At 44.4% G+C, this 27,081-nt stretch overlaps 1 protein-coding gene across 1 annotated transcript in view; it reads right to left on the reverse strand.

The window, feature by feature from the left end:
* The window catches only part of LVRN (laeverin), a 78,120-nt gene that overhangs the window by 3,238 nt on the left and 47,801 nt on the right, over positions 1 to 27,081 (reverse strand). The window contains exons 13-18 of the mRNA XM_060235578.1: positions 26,087 to 26,142; positions 17,357 to 17,510; positions 16,608 to 16,702; positions 8,742 to 8,849; positions 7,196 to 7,366; positions 3,485 to 3,625 (exon numbers count right to left, since the gene is read on the reverse strand). Of these exons, the coding sequence (XP_060091561.1) occupies positions 3,485 to 3,625; positions 7,196 to 7,366; positions 8,742 to 8,849; positions 16,608 to 16,702; positions 17,357 to 17,510; positions 26,087 to 26,142 (725 nt within the window). The remainder of the gene's footprint in view (positions 1 to 3,484; positions 3,626 to 7,195; positions 7,367 to 8,741; positions 8,850 to 16,607; positions 16,703 to 17,356; positions 17,511 to 26,086; positions 26,143 to 27,081) is intronic.

Raw genomic sequence — 27,081 nt, forward strand, 5'->3', positions numbered from 1 at the left:
AAAATGATGAATGGCTTATGAATTATTCTTCATGAGGTCTCACTGCTGCATTGTTTACATCTTGAGAGCATTATGCCAACTTTAGAAGTGATGGCTTTATTCCAGATAAACGAAAAATGATTGGCAGCTCCATATAGCGAAGTAAAAAGTAAATTGCAACAGTGGGTGGTTCCTTCATGGAGAGTGGTTTGGCCAGCAATAAAATGCAAGGCTTTATTCAAGTTTTTAAAAAGACATACCGGCTTACTCCTTCACTTCATACAGCTCAACAAGAAGAAGAAATTAATAACAATAACACTGAAGAAGTGGAAACATGAAACACGTCTATTATCATCATTATTTTCATGTTGTATGTTTAATTAACAATGAGCTCTGTGGAAAATTGTTTTTATTGTCTATTATTGAAAATTATAAGTAAAAGTATGGTAGCCTTTACATCACATTTTTTAAAGTGAAAAGCTGGCAGATCTTATCACAGACTTATGTATTATTCCTATTTTAGCTCTAAGAAAAACAGATTCAAAAATCCACCACTAAGAAGCATCCCTACAGTAATAACTAATACAGGGTGCAGCAAACCTAAAGGAACCCCTCACATTTCCAGGAAAAATACTTTTGAAATACATTCCTTCAAGTTAATAGTTGAATTTGCACAGTCATCTCTCTCTCTTTCACAACCACACATCTCTTTCACAAACACACACAAACACACACATGGCTCCATAAACAGCTCTCTAAAGACTTGAGAAATAAAAAAGACTCCTTTAGGAATTGGAAGGAAGGCCTTATAACCAAGGATGAATTTAAACAAATCACCACGCTTGTAGAGAAAAAGTTAGGAAAGCTAAAGCTCAGTATGAGCTTAGGCTGGCCAAAGATGCTAAAAACAACAAAAAAAGGTTCTTTTCTTATGTTCAGAGTAATAAAAAGAGCAAGGACATGGTAGGCCCATTGCAAGGGCAAGAAAGTGAAATTGTAACAGGTAATGAAGAGAGGGCAGAACTGCTCAATTCCTACTTTTCCTCAGTCTTCTCTTCTGAGGGAAACGGTGCTCAGCATGGCAAAAACAGGACATATAAGGAGGGTATGAAGTTCCAACCTAGGATCAGCATAGGGGTAGTATATAAACACCTAGCTTCTTTAAATGAAACAGAGACCGTTTTCACACACAGCTTACCACGGGTCACATTCCTGTTCTCTCCGCAGCGTCCGTCGGATTTCCCATTATCTGCGCCGAAGTTACAGGAAGTGCCACGGCTTTTGCGTAACAAACGTAAACCGCTAAAACCCAGTTTATGTGTGCTGCGCAAAAGCCACGGCACTTCCTGTAACTCCGGTGCAGATAATGGGAAATCCGACAGATGCTGTGGAGAGAACAGGAATGTGACCACGTGGTAAGCTGTGTGTGAAAATGGTCTAAGTCCTCAGGGCCAGATGAACTGCATCCAAGAGTTCTAAAAGAGCTTGCAGATGTAATTTCTGAGCCTCTGGCTGTTATTTTTGAGAATTCTTGGAGAACAAGAGAGGTGCCGGAAGATTGGAGGTGGGTGAATGTTGTTCCCATCTTCAAGAAGGGGAAAAAAGACAATCCGGGTAACTACCGACCTGTCAGCTTGATGTCTATACCTGGAAAAGTTTTAGAACAAATCATAAAGAGTCGGTCCTGGAACATTTAGAAAGAATGGCTGTGATTACTAAGAGCCAGCATGGGTTTCTCAAGAACAAGTCATGTCAGACTACCTGATCTCTTTTTTTGAGAAAGTGACTACCTTGCTGGATCAGGGGAATGCTGTAGACATCGTTTATCTTGATTTCAGTAAGGCTTTTGATAAAGTTCCACATACTATTCTTGTTGACAAGTTGGTAAAAGGTGGTTTGGGTCCTGTTACCGTTAGGTGGATCTGTAACTGGTTGACAGATCACACCCAAAGAGTGCTTGTGAATGGTTCCTCATCCTCTTGGAGAAGACTGACAAGTTGAGTGTCTCAAGGATCTGTCCTGGGGCCTGTTTTGTTCAACATCTTTATAAATGATTTGGATGAAGGAATAGAGGGAATGCTTATTAAATTTGTCGATGATACTAAATTGGGAGGGGTTGCAGATACAGTAGAAGACAGAAACAGGATACAGGGTGACCTTGGCAGACTGGAAAACTGAGCTGAAATCAATAAAATGAACTTTAAAAGGGAGAAATGTAAAGTTCTGCATTTAGGTAGGAAAAATCCAATGCATGGTTATAGGATGGGGGAGACTTGTCTTAGCGGTAGTATTTGCGAAAAGGTTCTAGGGGTCTTAGTGGATAATACACTGAACATGAGTCAACAGTGTGATGCGGTGGCTAAAAAGGTAAATGTAATTTTGGGTTATATCAACAGAAGTATAGTGTCCAGATCACGTGAATTGATGATATTGCTTTACTCTGCTCTGGTAAGACCTCACCTTGAGTATCATGTTCAGTTTTGGGCACCACATTTTAAGAAGGATATAGACAAGCTGGAACGGGTCCAGAGGAGGACGACAAAGATGGTGAAGGGTCTGGAAACCAAGTCCTATGAGGAAAGGTTGAAGGAGCTGGGGATGTTTAGCCTGGAGAGGAGGTGGCTGAGAGGTGATATGATCACCATCTTGTTCTGTGAGCCGCCCTGAGCCTGCTTCGGAGGGGAGGGTGGGATACAAATTAAATATTATTATTATTATTCAAGTACTTGAAAGGTTGTCATATAGAGGATGGTGTGGAATTGTTTTCTGTGGCCCCAGGACTAGAACCAATGGGTTGAAATTTAATCAAAAGAGATTCCGGCTCAACGTTAGGAAGAACTTCCTAACAGTTAGAGCGAATCCTCAGTGGAACAGGCTTCCTCGGGAGGTGGTGGGCTCTCCTTCCTTGGAGGTTTTTAAACAGAGGTTAGATAGCCATTTGACAGCAATGAAGATCCTGTGAATTTAGGGGGAGGTGTTTGTGAGTTTCCTGCATTGTGCAGGGGGGTTGGACTAGATGACCCTGGAGGTCCCTTCCAACTCTATGATTTTATGATTCTACAAATAAAACTCAGGCTACATTTTGGAAAGCTGTAACAAACCAAAATAGTCTGTGGCAGCTAACAGGAATAGGTGAGAAGGGGAACCTGAAGCCAGTTCAAGTTTATCTCCCCCTAATTGCTTCTTCACCTCCCCACCACCTGCCATTCCAGGCAAGCAAGAGGGACTAGAAAGCCAAAGCATGTGGGTGGAGGCAGGTCAGAATGGCAAAGCAAAAGGAGGACAGGAGAGACAAAGTAGAGAACAAGGAAGGGGATTGCTCCACCCTGTGAGACCTTGTCAGTTCCCCCTTATACTTCTTGTTTCTAACTGATAAAGATTCCATTACTGTTTGAATTATATATTTTCCTATTGATAATCAATGTAAAAGTAGCTGCTAAAATGACATTTTTCCTGTTAATTAGAACTAAAAATGCATGCGAAGTTACTTCAATGCTTCCCATACCTTTTACTTAAAACCAACCAATTTTCTGTTAAAAAGTTCCATGCTATCCAGTGGCCAACCTCAGTTGCTGCCACAAAACCAATAACTTCTGATACCTGGTCTGGCGAGATTATTGAATCATTGAGCGTATACTTCAAGTATCTGTAGAGAAGTGCATTTAAATATATGAAACTCAATACAAGAAAATACAGTTTATAAAATGCTACTGAGTTAAATACCCTTTCATCTGTATAAACCCTGTATGATTTTATGAAATGTTGTTAGCCGCCCTGAGCCCGCCTTGGCGGGGAGGGCGGGATATAAATAAAATTTTATTATTATTATTATTATTATCTTTCTACATTTCACAATACATTGTAAAAATCTTCATGTATGGGAACATACTTTGTATGGCTATGGGGTTGTCACATAATCAGCAAATCTGATTTTTGAATGATGATTTTGATAGCTTCAGACAATGAAACCACCATGATAAATGGCTGCTAAACTCTATATAAAATAATATACTTGCACTAAGTATAAATGCTACATTGCACCTTCTGTTGCTAATTTTCCAGGCTTTGTACAATGAATTAGAGCACAGGTGTCGAACTCATTTGTTACGAGTGTCAGATCTGACACAAATGGGACTTTCTGGGGTTGGACCACATGTGTCATAAAATGTAATGTGAGGTAGCGGAGATATAAACTTTATAAAGGACAAACACAATTAAAGATATTATGTTTTAACTTCAAATACAAACTTGAGTAAGACTCTTGCAATATTTTGTTTAAAATGGAAAGGCAGGGGAATAGTGAGATTTGGCAATGCAATTTTTAAAATAAAACAAAAAAAAGCGCAAGGATCACAGCAGAAACGAAAAATATAAAATGCTCTGAGCTTGGGAAAACACAATGAAATGGCATTGCAATTTCCCTTCCCCCCAGGGTCTACTCAGATTGGCAATGGCTCTTCAGTGTAATATCCCCCTTTGGCTGTGGGTTCCCAGGTTAGAGTACTCACTGGGTCAGGTCCATTTGGCAGAGACAAGTTGGCTCAGAGGATCAACCCTTTATTTGCAAGGACACAACTCCAGGAAGCATGAGCTTCAGATGGCTATAAAAATGCTGAAAGTGAAACTGATCCCCACTCCACTGAAACACACTACAGCACAGACAAAGTTGCAAGGAAAATGTGGAATGAATTTTCCATTAAGGTCTCTGGGCCCTATCAATCTGGGCACAGAGACCTTAATTAGGGGTCCCAACCCTCCCGCCCTGGCGGGGGACCCCAGTTTTTCCAGCCTCTTCCCCCGCTCCCCCCAAAAACGGAAGCGGGGGGAGGGGGGAAATGGCACCAAGGAGCGCCCTCCGCTCACCATAGCTGCTCCTCCGGAGGAGGGAGGGAGGGAGCGAGGGCCGAGCAGCCGGGGGACAGCCCCAGCCTCTTTGTATTTGGGCGGGCGCCTGCACCAGCCGCGGCTCACTCAGTCCCTTGGCTCGCCTGCTGCCTCGCGCCGAAAAGCCCGCTCTTGCCCGCTTTCGCGCAGGAAGGAAGGATGCAGCCGCTGCGAGCCGTCTCCAGCGGGTCCCCCCTGCTAGTGCTGGCGGCGCTGCTCACGCTCTTGCCGGTGGCTCGGGGCTTGCTGGCTGAACGGCCCCAGCTGGTGTGGAAGGACCCACTGTTGAGTCGCCGTGGGACATTGACTGCCTCCAGCCCGCCGGTCCAGAGGGCCGCCCAGACGGCCGTCAACTTCTTCAACTACCAGCAGGGGTTGCCCAGCGCGCTGCAGGCGCCGGGGCATGTCAAGAAGGCTTCGGTGAAGGTAAGGACGGGCACAAGGCGCATCCTTTCTGGCTCCAAAGATCCCTTGTTGGGAGAAAAACAACAACGCTAACCCTGAAAGTATATCAGGCCAGGGTAAATGCTTGGCCCGCTCCTTTCCCCGGATTTGACACAGCGACCCTGCAAGGTTGATGGTCTGGCTGAGAGAACCGGACCTGCCCCCAAAGTCTCCCCAGTGAATCAAGTGGTGGTGAGCCAAAGGCTTTGTTAGTGGCAGTAAAAACAGGTTGGAGTCCTTGGTGCCGTTTCCCCCCCTCCCCCCTAGGTCCACCCCAGTGTCTCCTGGCTCCACCCCCAAAGTCTCCTGGCTCCACCCCCAAAGTCCCCAGATATTTCTTGAATTGGACTTGGCAACCCTAACCTTAATGGAAAATCCATTCTATGTTTTCCTTGCAGCGTTGCTTTCTGTTACAGCTGGCAAAGACAAGGCAGAAAGAGCAGGGAACTTTGTCAGCCTCAGAGTTTCAAAGAGTGAGGATAGGAGGGGGAGACAAGAGCCCTGTGGGCCTGATTAAAGCCCTGGGCAGGCTGATCCAGACATCTGACACCCCTGTATTAGAGTTATAAGTTTACTTTTGTTCTTTGATTGAGCCTGTATACAGCAGGAACTTGGTGATTATTAGAACACGCAATGTAGCATTTAAATTATTAAATGTATTTGATTTTGGTAGCTTCTGCATAATTCTAAAAATCTCATCTTTAATTTTTCAAACCCTTCTAAATTTCTAACTCATATAGCTGCCATCAGGAATTGCAGTCACACAGCAGCTGCAGCTTCCCTGTGGGAGCTCTCCTCCCTGATTTGGATCATGACCATGTGCAGGGGAAGATCAGCTTTAGCTTCATGCCATTTTCCAGAGCATTATTGCCCCACTGGGGCACTGCACATGCACTGAATACCTAAACATACAGCTCCCTCATGGGGAAAATAATTCCCTTCCAGGCCCAGTTTAGGTGGGGATAAAAGGTAAGGGGGAAGGCAGAAACCCCTCCCTCTTGCACCATGGTCCCAGTTCAAATCAGGTCTCTGTGATGTTAGGTTTGAGTTCCCATTTGGAACTTGCAACTGCAAGTTACTGTGGTGAATGAGTCCTCAAGACACCAGCACTGTGCTTGTGGAATTGCCAGTTATCAAAAGATAACCTTGTATAACTCCACTCAGATGCTTGCTAGGATCACCACTAATTTCATTTTTTGTTCCAAGGGGACTAAGTTTTAGTTCAAGAATTCCAAGTGACAATCAGAATTATTAGTTAAACTCTAATGATCAAATATTTGTGATTTATAAAGAATCTAACTTGTACTTAACTGCAATTGGATCTTGACAAAGAATAATTAGTGAGAAAATTCTGAAGTAGTGTGGCAAAAGTAAGAATTCCCAAATCTTGGAAACTGATGTTATTTGAAGAAGCAGGTCTTTAAAAGCCATACTGCCTTCTTAAAGGACTACAGTCAACAGCAGAACCCACTAAAGGATACCCTAACTCCCAAGAGAACATGCCCTTTTCTTGTTTTACAATCAACCCACAGTGTATTTTTTAAAATAAAAATGACAAGGATAGTGGAAAGTTCATGGGGCATCAGTTATTATTTTTCTTTATACTGGCATAATGTTGTACTTTAGCCATTTCAGCCATTTCAGTCCACTGTCCTCAATTCATTATTCAATCACTAAATACAAATTTATTCTGATCACAAAATCAAATAAAAGCTTCCTGTTGTAAACTAGTGAGTGATAATCATTATTACAGGATTACAAAATGAAGTGTAGAAAATTTCTGACCAGACAAAAACTGGACATATGAATTGATAAGTATACTTATTACCTGCTTTTCTCCTTAATTTGGCAAGTTATAATATTTTAATGTACTGATAATAATGTTCACCTTTGAAGTATCCATGGCTCACGAGTACATGCCAGGGCAGATAATATTGCATATTTGTCATGTATTTCAAAATCATTACTACTGTACATTTTCCATGCAAAGTCCCATTCTTTGTCCCTTCCTATTTGAATACCATAGCAACAAATGGTTCTGCTGGTACAAAGAGGAACTCTGTAAAATAGAACATGATATCAAAAGTCAGGAAAATACAACACATTGTTTCAGAATTAAAGCAACCTACATAAAGAAATAAAATATATCAGTTTTAAGGACACCAATTTACATGTCTCACTGATGGGAAAAGTGATGAAGAAGAAAAAGAAGAGAACAGATTGGATTTATACCCCATCCTTCACTACCTGCAGGAGTCTCAGAGTGACTTACAATCTCGCTCCCCACAACAGACACCCTGTGAAGTAGGTGGGGCTGAGAGAGCTCTCCAAGAACTACTCTTGAGCAGAACAGCTCTGAGAGAGTTATGACTGACCCAAGGTCACTCCACCAGTTTCATGTGAAGGTGTGGGGAATCAAACCTGGCTCTCCCAGATAACAGTCATACACTGAACTCTTGTAAAGATGGCAGTGTGGCAAAAATATTAAAACAGTAGAACATTTCTATTAAATGCACAATAATGACAACATCAATATAGGGGGTCTACCATGGGTCTATCATGGTACCAAAAGGGGTCTACCATGGTACTTTCCATAGAGGGTCATCTATAAACTTATGCAGTCACAAGCAACTATAGTAATCAAACCTAAAAATTATATTCTGTCATTCCCTAGGTTATATGAATAAATAGATTATCCTAGCATTGTCTGAAAACCTATCTCAGTTGTAAACAGAAATGTTTTCAACCAATGTTTCTTACTGTCTTCTTTTAGGAAATTAATGTGTCCAACCCAAGAGACAGAGCCTTACAAAAGGATTCTGTTACAGTTACATATTCTGTTGTGTCACTTGAACACAACTCTAAACATCTAAAACTTTACTGTACCTTTCTGTGCTTTGAGTACCATCCGCTCTGCTCCCCAGCCCAGTATATTACTAGTTCTCATACTGTTATTAGTTTTATGCCTCCGATAAGAAGCTATATCCTTTTGGATGGAAACTGCTTTATACTGCCCCTCTGTGAAAATCAGAGACAGGGCTTTTTCACTAGGGAATACCTTGCCTAGGAAATACCTTTCCCCATTAGGCTCACCTGGAACCTGCACTGCTTTCCTTGCAGCACCAAGATAAACACTGCTTTTACTCAGGCTTTTAATGAAAGGTTGAGCTTTTAACACCATTTAACACTGTACTTTTAGCTTGATAACTGTTAGATTTATTTTTAAGTGCTGAGTGATTTATGCTCTGGCTTAGTTTATAATGCTAGGTTTTAATTAACAACTTATAATGTTTTATGTTTTTATTATGTTTTGTTCTGTGAGCTTCTTCAGGCAGGATCCCTAGAGAGGAGGCATAAACAATGTCTAAATAATATAACAATTAAATCATTAACCATAATGTCATATATAAGGTATGAACATAAATTGTATTTACTCATGCTTGGGACTGTCCATCCACTTTGAGAAGACTTCAGACGCTAGATCTAAACAGTCGTGGAAACCAAGCAAACATGCTGTTCTAAAAAGGCTTTCTATAGTGTCTCTTGGAACAAAAACCAAAATAAAAATAAATACAAGTTTTCAGAAGGAAATAAAAATATTTTTATTTCAGCATTCAATACATACACAATATTGAATTCGTCAAGAGGCTTCTGAGGCATACATTCCATTTGTTCTAATCTGGTTTTTATAATGATTGAGAAATGAGGCAAGATAAGTAGTGTATGGACCTGCTTTCATTATGCGGCTACAGCAGATAAAAACAGGTTGCTTACCTGTAACTGATGATCTTCGAGTGGTCATCTGTGCAGTCACACACATGGGTCTTGCCGCAGGCAACGGATCCATACCTCGGAGCTCCAATAGCTCGCCTATAGCGTCTTTTGGCGCGCTTTCCTCCCGCCTTGGGGAGCAGGCAGCGACCGCGCATGCCTGGAGCGGGGGGAGAGCGCCAATTCCACTCAGTTTCTTCCAGCCGCCGTTGGCACAAGGTTAAGCAATAATTACAAGAGGCCAGCAGCGGGGAAGGCTGGGTGGGCGTGTGTGACTGCACAGATGACCACTCGAAGATCATCAGTTACAGGTAAGCAACCTGTTTATCTTCTTCGTGGTCTCTGTGCAGTCCCACACATGGGTGACTAGCCAGCTAAATGTCCTGGAGGAGGGTGCTGGTAAAAAGAAAGTTAGTCACGTAATCCAAACACATCATATGCAACCACATCATATTATGCAACGTAGAGATGGAAGCGGATGCACTCACCCCTGGCTTCAGTGGAAGATGGATCTGAGGACCGCTTGACCGAAGGAGGCGTCCCGTCTCGCACGAACGTCTAAGGCATAATGGGAGACGAACGTGGATGGAGAGGACCACAATGCAGCCGCACAAATGTCCTCTAGGGAGACGCCTTGCAGAAAGGCCGAAGACGTCGAGACCGCTCTAGTAGAGTGGGCCTTAAGACCTTCGGGCAGAGGCTGTTTAGCCAGTTTGTAGCACAACCTGATGGCACTAACTACCCATTTAGACAGTCTTTGGGTAGAAATTTTGTGTCCCTTGTGAGGGTTCCCGTAGGCCACAAACAGATTAGGGTCCTTACGGAAAGGTTGTGTACGATCAAGGTAGAAGGATAAAGCCCTTCTAACGTCCAAAGAATGCAGGGCTCGTTGTCCCTGGTCGGATGGGTTGGAGAAAAACGTTGGTAGAGAAGTTGAGGTTGATAAGTGGAACTGGGAGACAACCTTAGGAAGGAACGCAGGGTCCGGTCGCAGAACAACTTTGTCCCTGTGGAAAATAGTGTAGGGAGGATCGTGACGGAAGGCGCATAAGTCACTTGCCCGTTTACCTGAGGTAAGGGCTACCAGCAATGCTGTCTTCCAGGAAAGAAGGTTGAGGTCTATGGTAGCCATAGGTTCAAAGGGAACTTTTATCAGGCAGGAAAGGACTAACGATAAACTCCAAGTCGGGACAAAGGGCTTAACAGGTGGATTGAGGTGCAACATGCCCTTAAGAAAGGACTTAGACAAAGGATGGGAGAACACAGTTTTGCCATCAACCGGGTTGTGGAAAGCAGAAACTGCAGAAAGGTGAACCTTTAAGGAGGAATAACAGAGTCCTGATTTTTGTAGAGAAAGTAGATAATCAAGGATCAGGTTAAGGGGTGCTGATTCTGGCTGCAGATGATTAGATGTCGCAAAGGAACAGAAGCGCTTCCATTTACGTTGATACGAAAGTCTAGTGGAAGGCTTCCTTGCGTTGAGGATGATGTTGGCTACCTCTGTAGAGAGGTAGGCGGATGTATTCTCCAGGCTGCCAGGGCCAGGACTCGAGGGTTGTGATGAAGAACCTGACCGCTGGCTTGAGAGAGAAGGTCACCCACAGGAGGAAGCCGGCGGTAAGTGTGGCGGGACAGTTGAAGAAGCCTCGTGAACCACGGTTGCCGAGGCCACCATGGCGCAATGAGGATGCAGTCCGTGCCATCCCGTGCTATTTTCACCAACACCCGTGTCAGAAGGGGGGTTGGTGGGAAGAAGTAGTGAAGGGGACCTGTCCAGTTGTGTAGGAAGGCGTCGTTGCCCCTCCTGGAATAAAATTGAGGACATTTGGCATTGTCCCTGGAAGCAAAGACGTCCACCTTGGGTGTTCCGAAGCATCGGAAGATACGCCGAAGGTAGGTCGGATTGATGGACCATTCGTGGTCGTCTATGCGAACCCTGCTGAGGGAGTCGGCCAGAGTATTCTCCACACCCGGGAGATGAATGGCAGTCATGTATATGTTGTGCTTGACACACCATTCCCAGAGCACTACGGCTATACGGCACAGACGGAGGGATCTGGTGCCCCCTTGCTTGTTTATGTAGTAAACTGTTGCCATATTGTCCGTGGAGATCTGAACGTGCCGGCCCCTTATCAGTGGGAGAAAGGATTGAAGAGCTCTGTGTACCGCAATCAGTTCTAAGCAGTTTATGTGCATGGCTCTCTCGGAGGTCGTCCAAAGTCCTCTGACAGTTTTGTCCTCTAAGTGGGCTCCCCATTCCCACTTGGAGGCATCTGTTGTTACTGTGGTCATCGGGGGAGTCGGTAGAAACGGCTTGCCCTCGAGGAGATTGTTGGGTACAGTCCACCACGTGAGAGATAGAAGCGCTCTCTGCGGAACAGTAAGCAAAACGCTTTGTGGTTGTGCCTGAGGGTGGTAGGCTCGTACAAACCAGAGCTGTAGTTGTCGCATCCGTAGCCTGGCAAAGTGAAGGACAGATGTTGTGGCGGCCATAAGGCCCAGCAGGTGTTGGATTGTGAACGCAGACTGACAAGGTTGTTGTTGAACTGACTTGGCCAGGGCAATGATAGTTAGTGCCCGATCCTCGGGGAGAAAAACACGATGCAGAGAACTGCGTAGAAGGGCGCCTATAAACTTGAGGTCCTGGGTAGGTGAGAGGTGTGATTTTGATGCATTCACGCAAAGGCCCAGGGAACTCAGGAGGGTGAGAGCTGTGTCGAGGTTGTGCTGCAGTTGCTGTTGGGTCGGAGCTACAAGAAGCCAGTCGTCGATGTATGGGAAGACTGGGATGTTCCGAATGCGAAGCGCAGCTGCCACCACTGCCATGCACTTGGTGAAAACGCGGGGCGCAGTGGAGAGGCCGAATGGTAGGGACACATATTGGAAGTGGTCCTGGCACATGGCAAACCGCAGATACTTCCGATGTTGAGGTCGAATGGTCACATGGAAGTAAGCATCTTGAAGATCTAGAGAAGCCATCCAGGAATTCCTGGGGATAAGGGGCAAGATGGACTGCAGGGAGATCATTCTGAACTTCCTGTATTCGATGTGCTTGTTGAGCTTCCTCAGATCTAGAATGGGACGCTTGCCTCCATCCCTCTTGGGGACCAGGAAATATCTTGAATAGAAGCCTGTCCCTCGATGTAGCGGAGGGACGGGCTCTATCACGTTTTTCTGGAGCAAGTCCAGGATCTCCTGATGGAGGAGTGAAGACGGGGGGGGGGTAGCTATGAAGTAGTGGTGGCGAGGTGGAGAAATGAACTCGATTGCGTAACCTAAGCGCACGATGGTCAGCACCCAGGAGTCGGTTGTGATCGAGTTCCAAGTGGGAAGGAATGGTGATAGACGTGTGCGGAAAACCGGTGGGGTTTGAGGAAAGTCAAAGAGACTGTTTAGAAGGAAGGGAGGACTTTTTGAGCTGTTGTGACCGAGGTCTTTGTTGAAACTGAGGCTTCTGCTGTCCACTCTTCCTCTTCCAGAAGTCATTCCGCTTGGGTGACCGTTGACGCTTCTGGAATGATGGTCTCCAGGGTTTTGTACGGTTGAACTGTTGGGAGAACGGTTGGGAGACTCCCAAGCGCTTCGCACGCTTGCGTCCGTCATCTACTGAGGTGAGAACCTCGTCGGTAGAAGCATGGAAGAGGCTCAGACCATCAAAAGGGAGGTCTTCAATCTTTTGCTTAATGTCCGGTTGTAAGTTGGTGGACCTTAGCCAGGCATGGCGACGCAGGGCAACAGAGGACGCAAAGACCCTGGAAGAGTAGGAAACAGCGTGGCGTATGGTGTTTATCTGTTGTTTCGACACTCTAGACAGTTCTGATACCAAGCCAGAGGCCGTCCTTTGAGAAGGTTCAGGAAGGGAAGGGATGAGAGGCGTAAATTGGTTGGCCAAGTTGAAGATGTAAGCCGAAAAGTAAGCTAGATAGTTGTTCAGCTTGGAATTTGTGGAGGCAAGGTTGAACATTTTCCTGGCCAAAGTGTCCAATTTCCTGCCCTCTGGGTCTGGAGGTGTCGGATGTCTGGAGGGCTTAGCCTTAGTGGCTGAATGCACAATAATAGAATTGGGTGCTGGATGAGAAGCAAGAAATTTAGCCTCAGGAGCGTGAACTCTGTAGAGAGAGTCAAAGCGTTTAGAGGTGGGTGGGACTGAAGCAGGCTTGTCCCAGGTTTCGCGGAGGCCTTCGAGGTGCACAGGTAGCATAGGAAGCAGTGAACCAGGTGGAAAGTCCGCTTGTACGAGGTCATGTACGATGTCAGAGACCTTTGGTGAGTCCGACGGAAGAGTAATGTTTAAGGCTTCGGCCATGGTGGTGATCAGATGGAGATAGGCCTTAGACGCATCCGATGGAGAGAGTCGGGGCTGTGGTGCCGAGTCCGAGACTACCGAGTCTGGATGGTCCTCAGAGTCTGATGATGCTGACGAATCGGCGTCGGAGCGGAAGTCCTCATCCGAAGGAGGATGTGGAGGCGGGATCGGGTCCGAAAGGACGATCTTAGGCTTAACGATCTGATCACGCTGGTCCATAGGAGTGGAGACCGGGGGAGCAATCGAAGCCGAGGCTGATGGAGTGCGTGGCCTAGCAACGTCTCATTGATAGTGGTCCCGGGTTCGAAGCGGCTCCAGATTGGAGTGGCGTTCATATTCCCGAACCCGACGGTGGTCACGGAGTCGAGGGGAATAGCGAGAGTAATCAGGTTCTCGGGTCCGATCTTGATCGCGGGGCCGTGGATAATATCGATCACGGGGTCGGGGAGAGTCTGGAAACCGATCGAGATCACGGAGTCGTGGGGAATCACGAAGTCGATCACGCCCACGGGGTCCAGGGGAGTCCTCGTACCGGATTGCTGAGTACGGGGAGTAACATGAACCCTCCACAGATGGGGACCGAGAAGGACGATGGTAAGGCCGGCGTCTAGGCAAAGGAGACCGAGAGTAATGGCGGTCGTACCTTGGAGGGGCGTAGTAGTCCTGATAATAACCCGAAGAGCCGGAATCTCGGCGCCTACGTGGAGATCTGGAGCGGCCTCGGAGAGGCGGCGAACGGGATTGGATTCGATTGGGTGAACGAGAACGGATTTGATGAGTAGGCGAACGAGAACGACCTTGGTTAGCTGGAGCCTAAGTGGCGGAGTCCCTGTACAGGGGAGAAATCCCGATATCTCGGAAGGATCCGATCCGAAGAGGAGGTTTAGGGTACGCCTGAGTTGAATCGGTAGTCAGGTCGGGTTGTAGAAAGTCCGCAGGAACCACGCTGTGCACCGAAGGTGAACGGGAGTGGACTGGTATGACCTCCACTGCTGTGGATGAGTGAGGCGTCAGTTGCGGCATGTCGGTGATGACGTCCGACGGAGCCGACAATTCAAGCGGAAGTGACGGCTGCGCTGGGGCCGCGGGATCCATTAACGTCGAAGTCGAGGTGGGTGCCCGAGGCTTCTTAGGAGCCGAATGCGACTGGTGGAGTTTCCTCGGAGCCGAATCGGCCGATTCGGAGTGACGAGATTTTTTGGGCGCCGAATCCGTGGATTCAAGATGGCGCGATTTCCTCGAAGCCTTATGGCCGATATCGGCGTGCTTCGATGACTTTTTCTCAGACCTGTGTTTCTGTTTAGAGAGAGACACGTCCGTAGAGGCCGAATCTCCCGCTTGTTGTTGGGGAGGCGGCGAGTCCGACACGGGCATAGCCCTCAGGGACAACTCAATTAGGAAACTCCGGAGCCTGGCTGCTCGGTTTTTACGGGCCTGCTTGCCGAAGTTCGCACAGTGAGGGCAGGAGTCGACTCGGTGAGCTTCCCCCAGGCAAAATAGGCAGTGGCTGTGGCCGTCTGAGGAGGGAATTTTGGTCCCACAGCGCGTGCACTTTTTAAAGGTAACTTTCCCTTCCATGCGCTCCGGACAAGGGAGGGGAGGGAAGGGAGAAAAGGGGAAAGATAGCGCAGAGATGGGCCTTTTTTTTTTTTTTTTAAATTTTTCCGGGACGAAAAGGGAATATAAGAAGAAGAAGAATACGATACCAGTGAAGGAAAAGGAGTCGAAAAGATGAGGTAATAGACGAGCTAAGGAGGAACGCAGCGAGGAGGGTGTTGTCCGGGCGGCGGTAGGGAAGAAACTGAGTGGAATGGGCGCTCTCCCCCCGCTCCAGGCATGCGCGGTCGCTGCCTGCTCCCCAGGGCGGGAGGAAAGCGCGCCAAAAGACGCTATAGGCGAGCTATTGGAGCTCCGAGGTATGGATCCGTTGCCTGCGGCAAGACCCATGTGTGGGACTGCACAGAGACCACGAAGAAGATCCTTTTGATTTCCAAAGCTATGATTCTATTCTGTGATTTTATAGGTTCCCAATCTGTTATCTATGACAAGGAAAACCACCATTCTGGTCCAAGTGCCGAAAACCATACGACATCTACCAGTGAAGGTGTAGTGTGCCAGAAAACAAAGACGGAGGGTGAGAGAGAAGAGTTCTACTGGGACTGGGCAGAGTTCCCAAATGGGGACCCAGCACCTATGGGGTTTGTCAGAATTCCTTTGGACCAGGGACAGGCCCTGAATACTGACTAAGATGGTCTGCTGTGCCACTGTTCAGCATGTGTACCAGGAGTGGCATGCCCAGGTGATCAGACATCTGGAAACCCACCACGGAATTGCTTTGTTGAGTTAGCCACCGGAATTTCCCAGTGGAAGTATTTAATCTGCATGGGAGTCATTTTAGTGCAAGATAAGGACGAGTGGGGCACAGGAGCCAGATGTGGACATTTGAGCATGTCCATCTGAGCTGGAGGGCTGGCTACGTTGGGCCAAACTGCTTGTGTGATTGCACCCTATAATTATACCTACACAGATATTGCAACAAAATAGAATTCCAAATGAAATCTCATCTGCCATTCTTGAGTTACCAGGAAATCCCAACCAACATAATTGAAGTCCTGTGCCTTATAATTTAATGATACATACTTGAATCTCCCTGGTTTTTAGCACTAAATTAATGACACTGAAAAACTGACACTGGTATCAGTACATAATAGTTATGTACTTTATGCTATTACAGTGTTCCCTCTACATTTATACCTCAGGATTTTGAAAAGTCTTATATAAAATAATTTCACACATAATGCTGGTTTGTTTGGAACTTTTTATAATTATTAAAATGCCTTATTTCTACTTTCCCATTTAAAATAAACAATCAGGACTTCAAGGAGATGAGGATTCAAATCCTTATTCAATTATGAAGTTCACTATGTGATTTTAGACTAATCACTGTGTAAATCAATTGGATAGGAAGATAAAAGTAATAACGTTCATATATATCACCCTGAACGCCTTAAAATATAATAAATACACAATTTTCTTAGCAATATTCAACTTAAAACATGTGTTAATTTATATTTTTTTCATATAAAGTATCCCTCAAACATGCATTTCAATACTAAACATATTGCTTGGAAGTGAGTCTCACTGACATCAGTGGAACTTATTTCCATTCTATATGCTTAAGGATTGGCATGGTGGTCCACTTTTAAAATCTATAAGCACTTACTTGATATAATAGTCAACTGACAACACTTCAAAACCCTGTCGAAGGAGATTTGCGTAATGATGATATATTGGGAAAATTCGCGTTACGAAGAATTTCTTTGGAGAGAAAAAAATAGCTATTTGAGATTAAATTTTAAAATTAATTTTGCTCCTGAAGTACACAGAATTTTTTAATTAACCAAAAAGAAGGAAAAAGAAATCTCTCAACAAATGCCCCAGTGAGAACTGAAATGTTCCAGAACAGACTGACAGTGCAGTCCTAAAGAGAGCAACCCTACCCTTCCAACTCCCATTAATTCAGTGGGTTTCGAAAGGTGAAATTCTGGGAAGGAGGAGAAGTCAGCATTCTCAAGCCACCAAAAGCTAAGAGAATTTTGGAGGAAGAGGCACTGGGGGTAGAATTTTCCATTATGTCCCCTCCGCCTTGATCCCTTTGAAATCCCTCAGCTTGTTTTCCCTAGCAGTATTCTGAAAATATGAATTTGGATACTACTGGAAAACTGCCAGAAATGTAAGCTATTGTAACAACCCAAATCATTAAACTTGAACAAAAAAATCCTGGAGTCCATTCCCTGGGAGTTTTGGAAAACCCATTCACATCTGACTTTTCCATAGGACAACACACTTTTAGCCACTTCTCTACACACATTTTTTGAAACTTGAAGAAGACAATGTATCATTGGAAGCTGCTCATATCATTGTCACTCATATAACTGGTATAAATGTTATTAAGTAAAAGAATGCATGTACCTTTAAAACTGGATATAGTTCATAATCACTCAGAATATTCATTGAATTGGTAAATTCTAGCTTTCCCAGTACCACATTCCAAATTAAGAGTTCATCTTCTTTTTCAAGGTATTTAGTTAAATATAGTGGAGTGTCATTTTCAGTGTGACCAGACCTATTTAAAAGAAATCAAGCTTTATATATCTAAATGGAGCACAGTAAAAAAAGACAATAATAAATTATAATAACTAAATTGTCTGCTCCTGAACTCCAGTTCAACAAAGCTAAATAATATTCATTAAATGAATTGCTGGTTTTTCCTTCATATTTACAAGCTTGGAGGTTTCCATTTACAAATGACAAGTAATGCAAATGACAAGTAAACTCAGGAGTTTGCTAGCCCTGTTAAGAAGGTTAATTTAGGAACAAGAGGACACATATTAAAAACCGTGCATTAAATTAAGAATTAAGCCATTAAGGATGAGGAGACACTATTACTTGCTATTTTGATTTGGAAAAATGCAAAGTATTTGACTTAACAATTTTGCATTTATTTTCTAAACCTTTATTTCATACCAATTTCTGCCAAAAGGACCCTAAGAGTTATTCCTGCTGTGTTACCTTTAAATCAGAAGGAGCAAAATGAAAGATTTTAGAGTGACAGAGTTTGAATGCGTAGGAAGGTGTGGTCCCCTGAGTGAGTAGATAGTTTAGTGCACTCCAGAACACTGTGGTAAAAACAAAGACTCCACAACAGCCAGTTAACAGATATATTTTGGGTTAAACGTAAGAGGCAGTCAAAGCAGGCAATGGTCATACACAGAATAGCAGTCCTCCAATATGCAGCACCAAATCACAGTCCAATAGAGAAGTCAAAGTCAGTCCAATACATTACATGAATCAGCAAAGTAGTCAGTCAGTTAGTCCTCCAAAGTAACAGTTCAACAGAGTTTCTCCTTCACATATGTTATTCATCCAGCATCGCCCAAGGCCAAGGCACGGCATGTAAGCCAAGGCAAAGTGCTGCGGGTAATGCTACCACAGATATAGTGCAGCCACCCAATCCTAAGCCTGATTGGTAACATGAGCTACACCTGTGCTTCTCATGACTTCTATCACAGCTGTATAGTTTTAGTTGCATAACCTTGACTCAGCAGTTTAGTTCTTAAAGGAACTCAACACTGACATAGAGTTTGAGGCCCTCACTAACAAACTCTGGTGTGGTGACATTTTCCAGAGCCTGGGCTTTTATAAAAATCACATCTACCTATCCTCACTGTCCTGGTCAAAAGAAGCCAAAATGAAAACCTTTCTGTTCCCATTAGCCAGTCTGTTGCATTTGAAAGGGGCTTTACAATATGTTGCTATAGTCAGTCTTGCTCAAAGAACTAAAAATCAAGTGGGAGAGATGCTCAGAAATCAGACAGGTCCACTGGGTTCCTGTTCTTTGTTTCAGAACATCCATCTATTGTTTTACAGTTTTCAGAATGAGCAGAAAAACAAATATGTCTTTGTATCTGAAGAAGTGAGCAGTGATTCAAGAAAGCTCACATCCTGCCACAGATTTTGTTAATCTAAGGTGCTGCTGGACTTTTTGCTCTTTTCTACTGCTACAGAAAGACAAACATAGCTAACCATCTTGATCTGTTAAGAAGGTTAATTTAGGAACAAGTGGAGAGCTGGTTTGGTGTAGTGGTTAAGTGTGCGGACTCTTATCTGGGAGAACCAGGTTTGATTCCCCACTCCTCCACTTGCATCTACTAGCATGGCCTTGGGTCAGCCATAGCTCTGGCAGAGGTTGTCCTTGAAAGGGCAGCTGCTGTGAGAGCCCTCTCCAGCCCCACCCACCTCACAGGGTGACTGTTGTGGGGGAGGAAGGTAAAGGAGATTGTGAGCCGCTCTGAGACTCTTCGGAGTGGAGGGCGGGATATAAATCCAATCATCTTCATCTTCTTCATCTATGCGATTGCAATAATTCTAAGGTTTACAAATTTTTGATACGGAAAAGAAAATAATTCAAACATTCCAGAATCATGTGAACATCCACATTTCAGATTAAACAAATTAGGGATTTGTTTGAAAACAAAATTCCATTAAAGCAATACAACAAAGGAAACTGTGTGAAACAGCTGTCCACCTGAAGTTTTTGCCATGAAAAATCTTAATGGAAAATTACCGTATTATCTTTCCACATGACTCTGCATCATCACAGCTTAACTTTCAAATAACAACCTGCAACCAGGGAAAACATGACTCCACCTTTAATCTGCTTGTGGGTCACCAGCCAGATGGAGGAAAGGTTCAGCACAATCAGTCCAATAGGCAGAAAGATGTACTTACAATGCAAAGTCAGAATGGTGACATTCCAGACAGGCAACTTATAGGAAGCTGAGCTGGAAGCAGGGTCAGGAAGCAGACTGAGGCTGGAGAGGGCAGGGCAGGGCAGGTGCGTTGGGCTGGAGCAGAAAGAGGACAGGAGCAAGAAAACAGCTAGAGACAGAAAGCAGCTAGAGCAACTGTTTGGTGTGCAGAATCAACGGAATATAAAGAACTCACAACATGGGCAAGAGCTTTCACAAATGACAATGTAATCCTATGAAAATTTACTCCAGTGTATGCCCCATGGATTTAGTCTGCAGTAACTCTGCAGTAATTGCACTGTAAATTGTGATGTGTAATGTGGGATAGACTAGTGAACCTCCCTAAGCTGGGAAATAAAGTCAATTTTTTGCTGTTACCCAAAATGCTCCCATATCTATAGCTTCAGATACTTAGTCAATTCACTAGTAATGCAAAATCAGTGTCTGGCATTATTTGGCAAGTGTCTCTGAACTAATAAACTATAGTTTGTGCTTAACCTTAAAATCAGGATTTATTTTTTGTCTTTTCTGTTTTACATAAAATAGATGCATGAAAATCATTAAAATCAAGTGACATATATGCAAATGTTATAGAATGTTTACAGAATAATCAACATTTTTGATGTCTGACTGAATTTTTTATTCCAGTAGTCTATTATTATAGACCAAATATTTAAGCATTCCTTCTGTTCTCATACTATCCTAGATCTCTATTGGCAGACATATGTAATCTTGACTACAGTAAATACTTACATTATAAATTATCTTTAATTTGCATTTATTCCTGGAAAGCACCAAACAACATTTATTTCTGGTAAAATGACCTTTATAATCATATTCCAGAAGTTTGAACCTTTTAAGTAAAGCTACCACATTAAAATTTGTTCCACTGACATCTAGGCTTCCCAACCCTCCCACTCTGGCGGGAGTCCCCTGGGTTTGCAGCCTCATCTCCCGGTCTTCAAGAAGTGGGAAGCGGGGGGGTGGGGGGTGGAGGGGGGGGAGAACATACCTGTAGGCTTCATTATAGAGCTCCTGAGCCGTTTGTAAAATGTCTGCCCCTTTAAGGCTGGGCAGGGAGCAGGAAGGGCTTGGGAGAACAGCCCCGCCCTTTCCTTTGCTTTCGCTTTCACAGCAAGAGTTCTCCGGAAGAAGATCTGGTAAGTGTGTGTGTGTGTGAGAGAGAGAGAGAGAGGGAGGGGGCAGGGGATTCCCTGGTTTGGAGGCCCTCCCCCCTTTTAGAAAGCGTGGGGGGGGAGGGAAATGTCTACTGGGCATTCTATTATTCCCTATGGAGAACGATTCCCATAGGGAATAATAGGAAATTCATCCGTTGGTATTGGGGGCTCTGGGGGGGGCTATTTTTTGAGGTAGAGGCACCAAATTTTTAGTATAACATCTAGTGCCTCTCCCCAAAATACCCCCCAAGTTTCAAAACGATTGGACCAGAGGGTCCAATTCTATGAGCCCCAAAAGATGGTGCCCCTATACTTCATTATTTCCTATGGAAGAAAGGAATTTTAAAAGGTGTGCTGTCCCTTTAAATGTGATGGCCAGAACTCCCTTGGAGTTCAATTATGCTTGTCACATCCTTGTTCTTGGCTCCACCCCCCAAAGTCTCCTGGCTCCGCCCCCAAAGTCCCCAGATTTTTCTTTAATTGGACTTGGCAACCCTACTGACATCACATTTTCACATCCAAAAACATTCACTCTGCATTTTTCTCAGCTTCTGAATAACACTGGTATATAATATTTAAATGATTTGTTTTCTTAAATATAAAATTTTAAATTAAAAAAAACTATTTTGTTTGGAAGACCAGACACTCTCCTTCAAGCAACATATAACTTTGCCACAGTTCCTTGAAATCATTTTGTTTTACATTACTATGAAGCTCCCCTGGCCTCCATGGGGTCTGTTTGCCTTCCTTCACCTACTCATGAGCACGCCTGAACAAATGAAACTGACTTAAACTGGATCAGACCTTTGGTCCATCAAAGTCAATATTGTTTACTCAGACTACCAGCAGCTCTCCAAGATCTTTCACATCATCTACTACCAGATCTTTCAACTGGAAATACTAGAAATTGAACCCGGGATCTTCTGCATGCCAAGGAGATGCTCTACCACTGAGCCACAGCCCCTCCTCGATGTTCCTGTGGCCTCAGATGTGGGAAAAGATGTGGATTAAGCCACCCTTTTTCTTCTCCTTCTTTCGGGTTGGATCTCATGACACTCTCTCTCAGCATCTCCTCCAGCCACACCTGCATATCTTCCCTGGCCTGGCCATTGAAGGGTACATCTTTTTATACAGGGCTGACCTCTTCAAAAGGCATAAGGCTATCTGCCCCCCCCCCCCAGCTGAGCTGCTTCCAGCCCCTTTTTCTCCAACTCACCTTCCTTACCTTTCCTGCTAACCCTCCATTTCGTTCCCCCAACATCTCTCCCCTAGAAGGCTCTGCTGTGGCCATGTCTTTTGGTGCTTCCTTGCCTGCCTTCTCCCCTTCACTCCTGTTTGTCACCCGGGGTCCTGGCAGGAGCTGGCTCAAGACTTGCCTTTTCACCATGCTGGCCAGCTGCTTCAACAAAGGACTCTCTTCCAACAGGCTTTTCCTCTGCACCCCTGCTACTTCCTGTTACATGCATTTCAAGTGGTGGGTGAGTTCATAGAGCAGGCGAGTCTATTCTCTGACAATTATTCAATTCTAATATAACATTACAGATATGAGTAACTGTGCCTTTTAATTTTTCTTTATTATTATTATTTTTATTACGTTAGATTTATATCCCGTCCATTCTACAAAGACTCAAGGTGGCTAACAACATAAAATAAACAGAGGCAACATTACCAGACAGTATTAAAACAATAAAATAAAATCAGAATGGTGCTACATCTATTATAGGCAGGATCATATAGTATCTTCCTTTCTCCAAAGCCGTAGAATCCTAGGTAGTTGGTACCAATACAAGTTAGGTCCAGATGAGGTGGCAACCCTCTCCCATTTAGATGTCATATGCCATCCGGAACAATTCAGTCTTGCAGGTCCTGCGGAACTGTGATAAGTCCCACAGGGCCCTGATGGCTTCTGGGAGGGTGTTCCAAATTACTGGGGCTGCCACCAAGAAGGCTCTGGCTCTGGTGGAATTTAGGCTAGCGTCTTTTAGCCCAGGGACAACCAGAAGGTTTTGGGAACTTGATCGAAGTGCTCTCTGGGGAACATGTGGGACAAGGAATTTTGAAATGGATTTGGCATGCAACAGACAGCCAATGCAGTGCCCTCACTACAGACTGAATGTGCTCCTGCCAAGGGAGCCCCATTAGCAGTAGGTAGGTATCAAAGATTTCAGGTTTTCACGGCTGGTAACATCATTAGGGTTTGTAGAATCTTTCAGGCTCAAGTGTCGTGTTCTACTGGAGAAAGTTTTTCTTCCAGACATTTTGTTCTCCGCTGCGGAGAACATCCTCAGTGGTGTTGCAGCCGGAGCAGGCGCTCTGACCTCCTTGGCTGCTGTGCATTGAGTGAGGCCAGGGCTGCTGGAGAGCTGCTATTTCTAGGCTGGAGGGGGTGTGTTGAAAGGGCAATTAGTTTGTGGATGTGCCCATTGTTTGGTGGGACTTCCTGGAAGGGTAGTGATAAGGAAACTGGCTGTTGAATGTGACCATTGTTCTGTGTTAATTGCTGGGAGGGTTGGAAGGGGTGCGAAGATAAGGAAGATGGTTGTTGACTGTGCTGATTGTTCTGTGGAATTTGCTGGTTGTTCTGTGATTTTCTGCAATTCATAGTCTGTAAGGTGTTTTGCAGAGCTGGATACCAAGATTGGTGGATGGAAATGCCTTCTTCCTTTCTGTTAAAAGTATGCTGGTGTTTGTAAATCTCAATACCTTCTATGTTCAGGCGGGTATGATAATGTGAGACCGTAGAAAGGACTTCAGTTCTTTCAAAGTGGATGTGATCTCCTTCTTGAAGTGCATGTTCAGCTACAGCTGATTTTTCTGGCTGAAGCAAGCGACAGTGTCTCTTGTGTTCGGTGAGGCGGGTGTTGATACTGCGTTGGGTAGTGCCAATGTAGACTGCTCCTGTGGTGCACCCTACAGACTATAAATTGCAGAAAGTCACAGAACAACCAGCAAATTCCACAGAACAATCAGCACAGTCAACAACCATCTTCCTTATCTTCACACCCCTTCCAACCCTCCCAGCAATTAACACAGAACAATGGTCACATTCAACAGCCAGTTTCCTTATCACTACCCTTCCAGGAAGCCCCACCAAACAATGGGCACATCCACAAACCAATTGCCCTTTCACCACACCCCCTCCAGCCTAGAAATAGCAGCTCTCCAGCAGCCCTGGCCTCATTCAATGCACAGCAGCCAAGAAGGTCAGAGCGCCTGCTCCGGCTGCAACGCCACTGAGGATGTTCTCCGCAGCGGAGAACGAAACGTCTGGAAGAAAACTTTCTCCAGTAGAACATGGCACTTGAGCCCGAAAGATTCTACAAACCCTAACAGTAGGTAGGTAGATGTGCAGCATTCTGCCCCAGTTTATTTTTTATTTTAGTAAATTTCTTGTATAACAGTTGCAGCTTCCAAATCTGAGTAAAGGGCAGTCCCATGTAGAGGGCGTTACAGCCAGTTTGGTGTAGTGGTTAAGTGTGTGGACTGTTATCTGGGAGAACCGGGTTTGATTGCCCACTCCTCCACTTGCACCTGCTGGCATGGCCTTGGGTCAGCCATAGCTCTGGCAGAGGTTGTCCTTGAAAGGGCAGCTGCTGTGAGAGCCCTCTCCAGCCCCACCCACCTCACAGGGTGTCTGTTGTGGGGGAGGAAGGTAAAGGAGATTGTGAGCCGCTCTGAGACTCTTCGGAGTGGAGGGCGGGATGTAAATCCAATATCTTCATCTTCTAATCTATTTTCGAGGTGACTGATGCGTGGATCACCATTGCTAAGTCACCGTAGTCAAAGTAGGGGACCAACTGCTGTATTCGCCGAAGATAGTAAAAGGTGGATCTTGCAGTGGCTGCTACTTGGGCCTCCATAGTTAAGGAGGACTCCAGGAGCATTTACCCCTTGACGCTGGCATCAACGGCAATCCATTGAAAGTTGGTAAAGGGATTGCCTTTCCCAGGCTGCTGCTACTTAGATAGAGAGCCTCCATCTTTGTTGGATTCAGCTTTAGTCAACTCAGCCTGAGCCATAATACCACGGCTTGCAGTGCCAGGTCCAAGTTTTCTGGGGTGCAGCCGGACCGTCCACCCATACCTCCCGACTATCTGGGCATGGGGGCGCATGTAGATGTTGAACAGCATTGGGGAGAGAACCGCCCCGAGTCACCCCACAGATAAGTGGGTGTCTCTGGGACAATTCCCCAATTGCCACCCTTTGTCCCCAACCTTGGAGGAAAGAGGAAAGCCACTGTAAGGCAGACCCCTCCCAACCAACCTGCTTCCAGCCAGGCAACTGATTGGGATATACTATAATACATGCATTAAAGTATCCTTTAAGTAGTTGTGAAGTGTGTATGTTGTTTTTGGTACTGTTTTGTTATTCATTATTCATTCTTTTTCAGCTTGCAACTTACCTGGAGGAGTAACAGCTTTTCAGTGTTTCTTTACCAACACAGATGCTAACAATTTGTCTCTCTTCTCCAGTTCAGCTCTTGAAGTTGTGAATGATAAGGCTGACATGAAGGCTCAAGCCATTAGCATGATGCACAGAGCCCACAAAGAAACAATCCTGCTTTGGAGGGCAAGCACAAACTGTAGTTTGGTGAACTGGATATAATAAAAAAGTAATGGTTTGTGATAAATAGCAACTAATGGAATTGGTGTTCAGAAGAAGAGGAAGTAAGTCCAAGGCTTGGTCACATAATGTTATGGGTGAATCAAATCACTGTAATGAAAATATGCCTGCCTGCATTCTTTTATTTTCAATAAAATCAGTAGAAAAAATGTTTCAGTCAAAAATTTCAACCACAACAGGCTGCTCCAACATTATCAATATCTGCACATGTATGCTTGTGCATTATATTACCACTCCATCTATTCAGACATTCATATCAGCATAGAAAGCAGGGCACAGAGCAGACTACAGAGTCCCCCTAGTCACTCTGACAGCTAAAGGTATTCCAGTGTTCAGGACATTGACTGGAATTATGATAGATCTATACTGTTGGTAAATCCATATATACTTTCCCCTGAAAGCCCTTCTGTTAACTTAACTGGTCAAAGATTAATCTGATACAGTATGTCATAAGCACTCCCCAAACAAGGTTAGTTTAGTTCAAAGAGAAGAGAAAAAACTATCATTGTTAAAATGTGGAAACAGGCGTGAAAATAATGTAGAGCACATTTTTAAAGGTAGTAAAAACTGTCTAAAACATTGATGCTCACCGTTTCAGTACAAAGGCATCATCCAGCAACTGTAACCTGTTGACCACAGGAACTGCCTGCAAAGAGTATCCATGTGCTTTTAGCAGATCTAAATAACTCTGCATGAATTGAAATGCCTACTTTGTTTTAAGGCATCATTTACCAGCAGTTTGTTAAGCACCTCGTTCAATTGAAATTATGCTTAAATCTAATATTTCTATCACTTGCTTATGTTTCATACTGTAGATTTTGTCAGTTGCCTCGAGCAGAATTCTGAAGAGGAGGCATAGAAAATCATAAATAAAAAATTTAGGATGGAAACATTACTCATTTGGAACTGGAATGCTATCTAACTCCCAACCTTCAAATGCTTATATGCTTTTGTACTGTTGTTAGATCAACACACCTTCCCTTGGAATTCAAAGGAATCCAATTACTTCATTCAGTATGTCACATTTCCTTTATCAAAAAAAGTATATTCTACTCTTCAGTATTTGAGCTTGCTTACAAAAACTGGAAGAGCAAGCAGGTCACAAGTAACAAAATTAGTTTAAAATCAAAAATTACTTCATTTGCTCATTAATTTATATAAAATTGAAGATGATGAGAACTGAAAGAGGGGGCAAAGCTCAGTGGCAGAGCATCTGCTTGGCATGCAGAGGGTGCCATGTTGAATCCTCAACATATCCAGCTAAAAGGACAAGATCACAGGTGATGTGAAAGACCCTTTACCTGAGACCAGTGTTCCCTCTAAGCTGAGTTAATATGAACTAGCTCACAGTTTTTTAGCCTCTGGCTCACACATTTTTGTCTTAGCTCAGGAAAAATGCCCCCAGAGAAAACTACGTAGTTTATGCAGTAGCTCACAACTTTAGTGCCAGTAGCTCACAAAGTAGAATGTTTGCTCACAAGACTCCACAGCTTAGAGGGAACATTGCCTGAGACCCAGAGAGCAACTACTGGTCTGAACAGACAATACTGACTTTGAAGGACCAAAGCACTTCATGTGTTCTACT

This window comes from Heteronotia binoei, chromosome 4 (assembly GCF_032191835.1).
Source record: "Heteronotia binoei isolate CCM8104 ecotype False Entrance Well chromosome 4, APGP_CSIRO_Hbin_v1, whole genome shotgun sequence".
Taxonomy (NCBI): domain Eukaryota; kingdom Metazoa; phylum Chordata; class Lepidosauria; order Squamata; family Gekkonidae; genus Heteronotia; species Heteronotia binoei.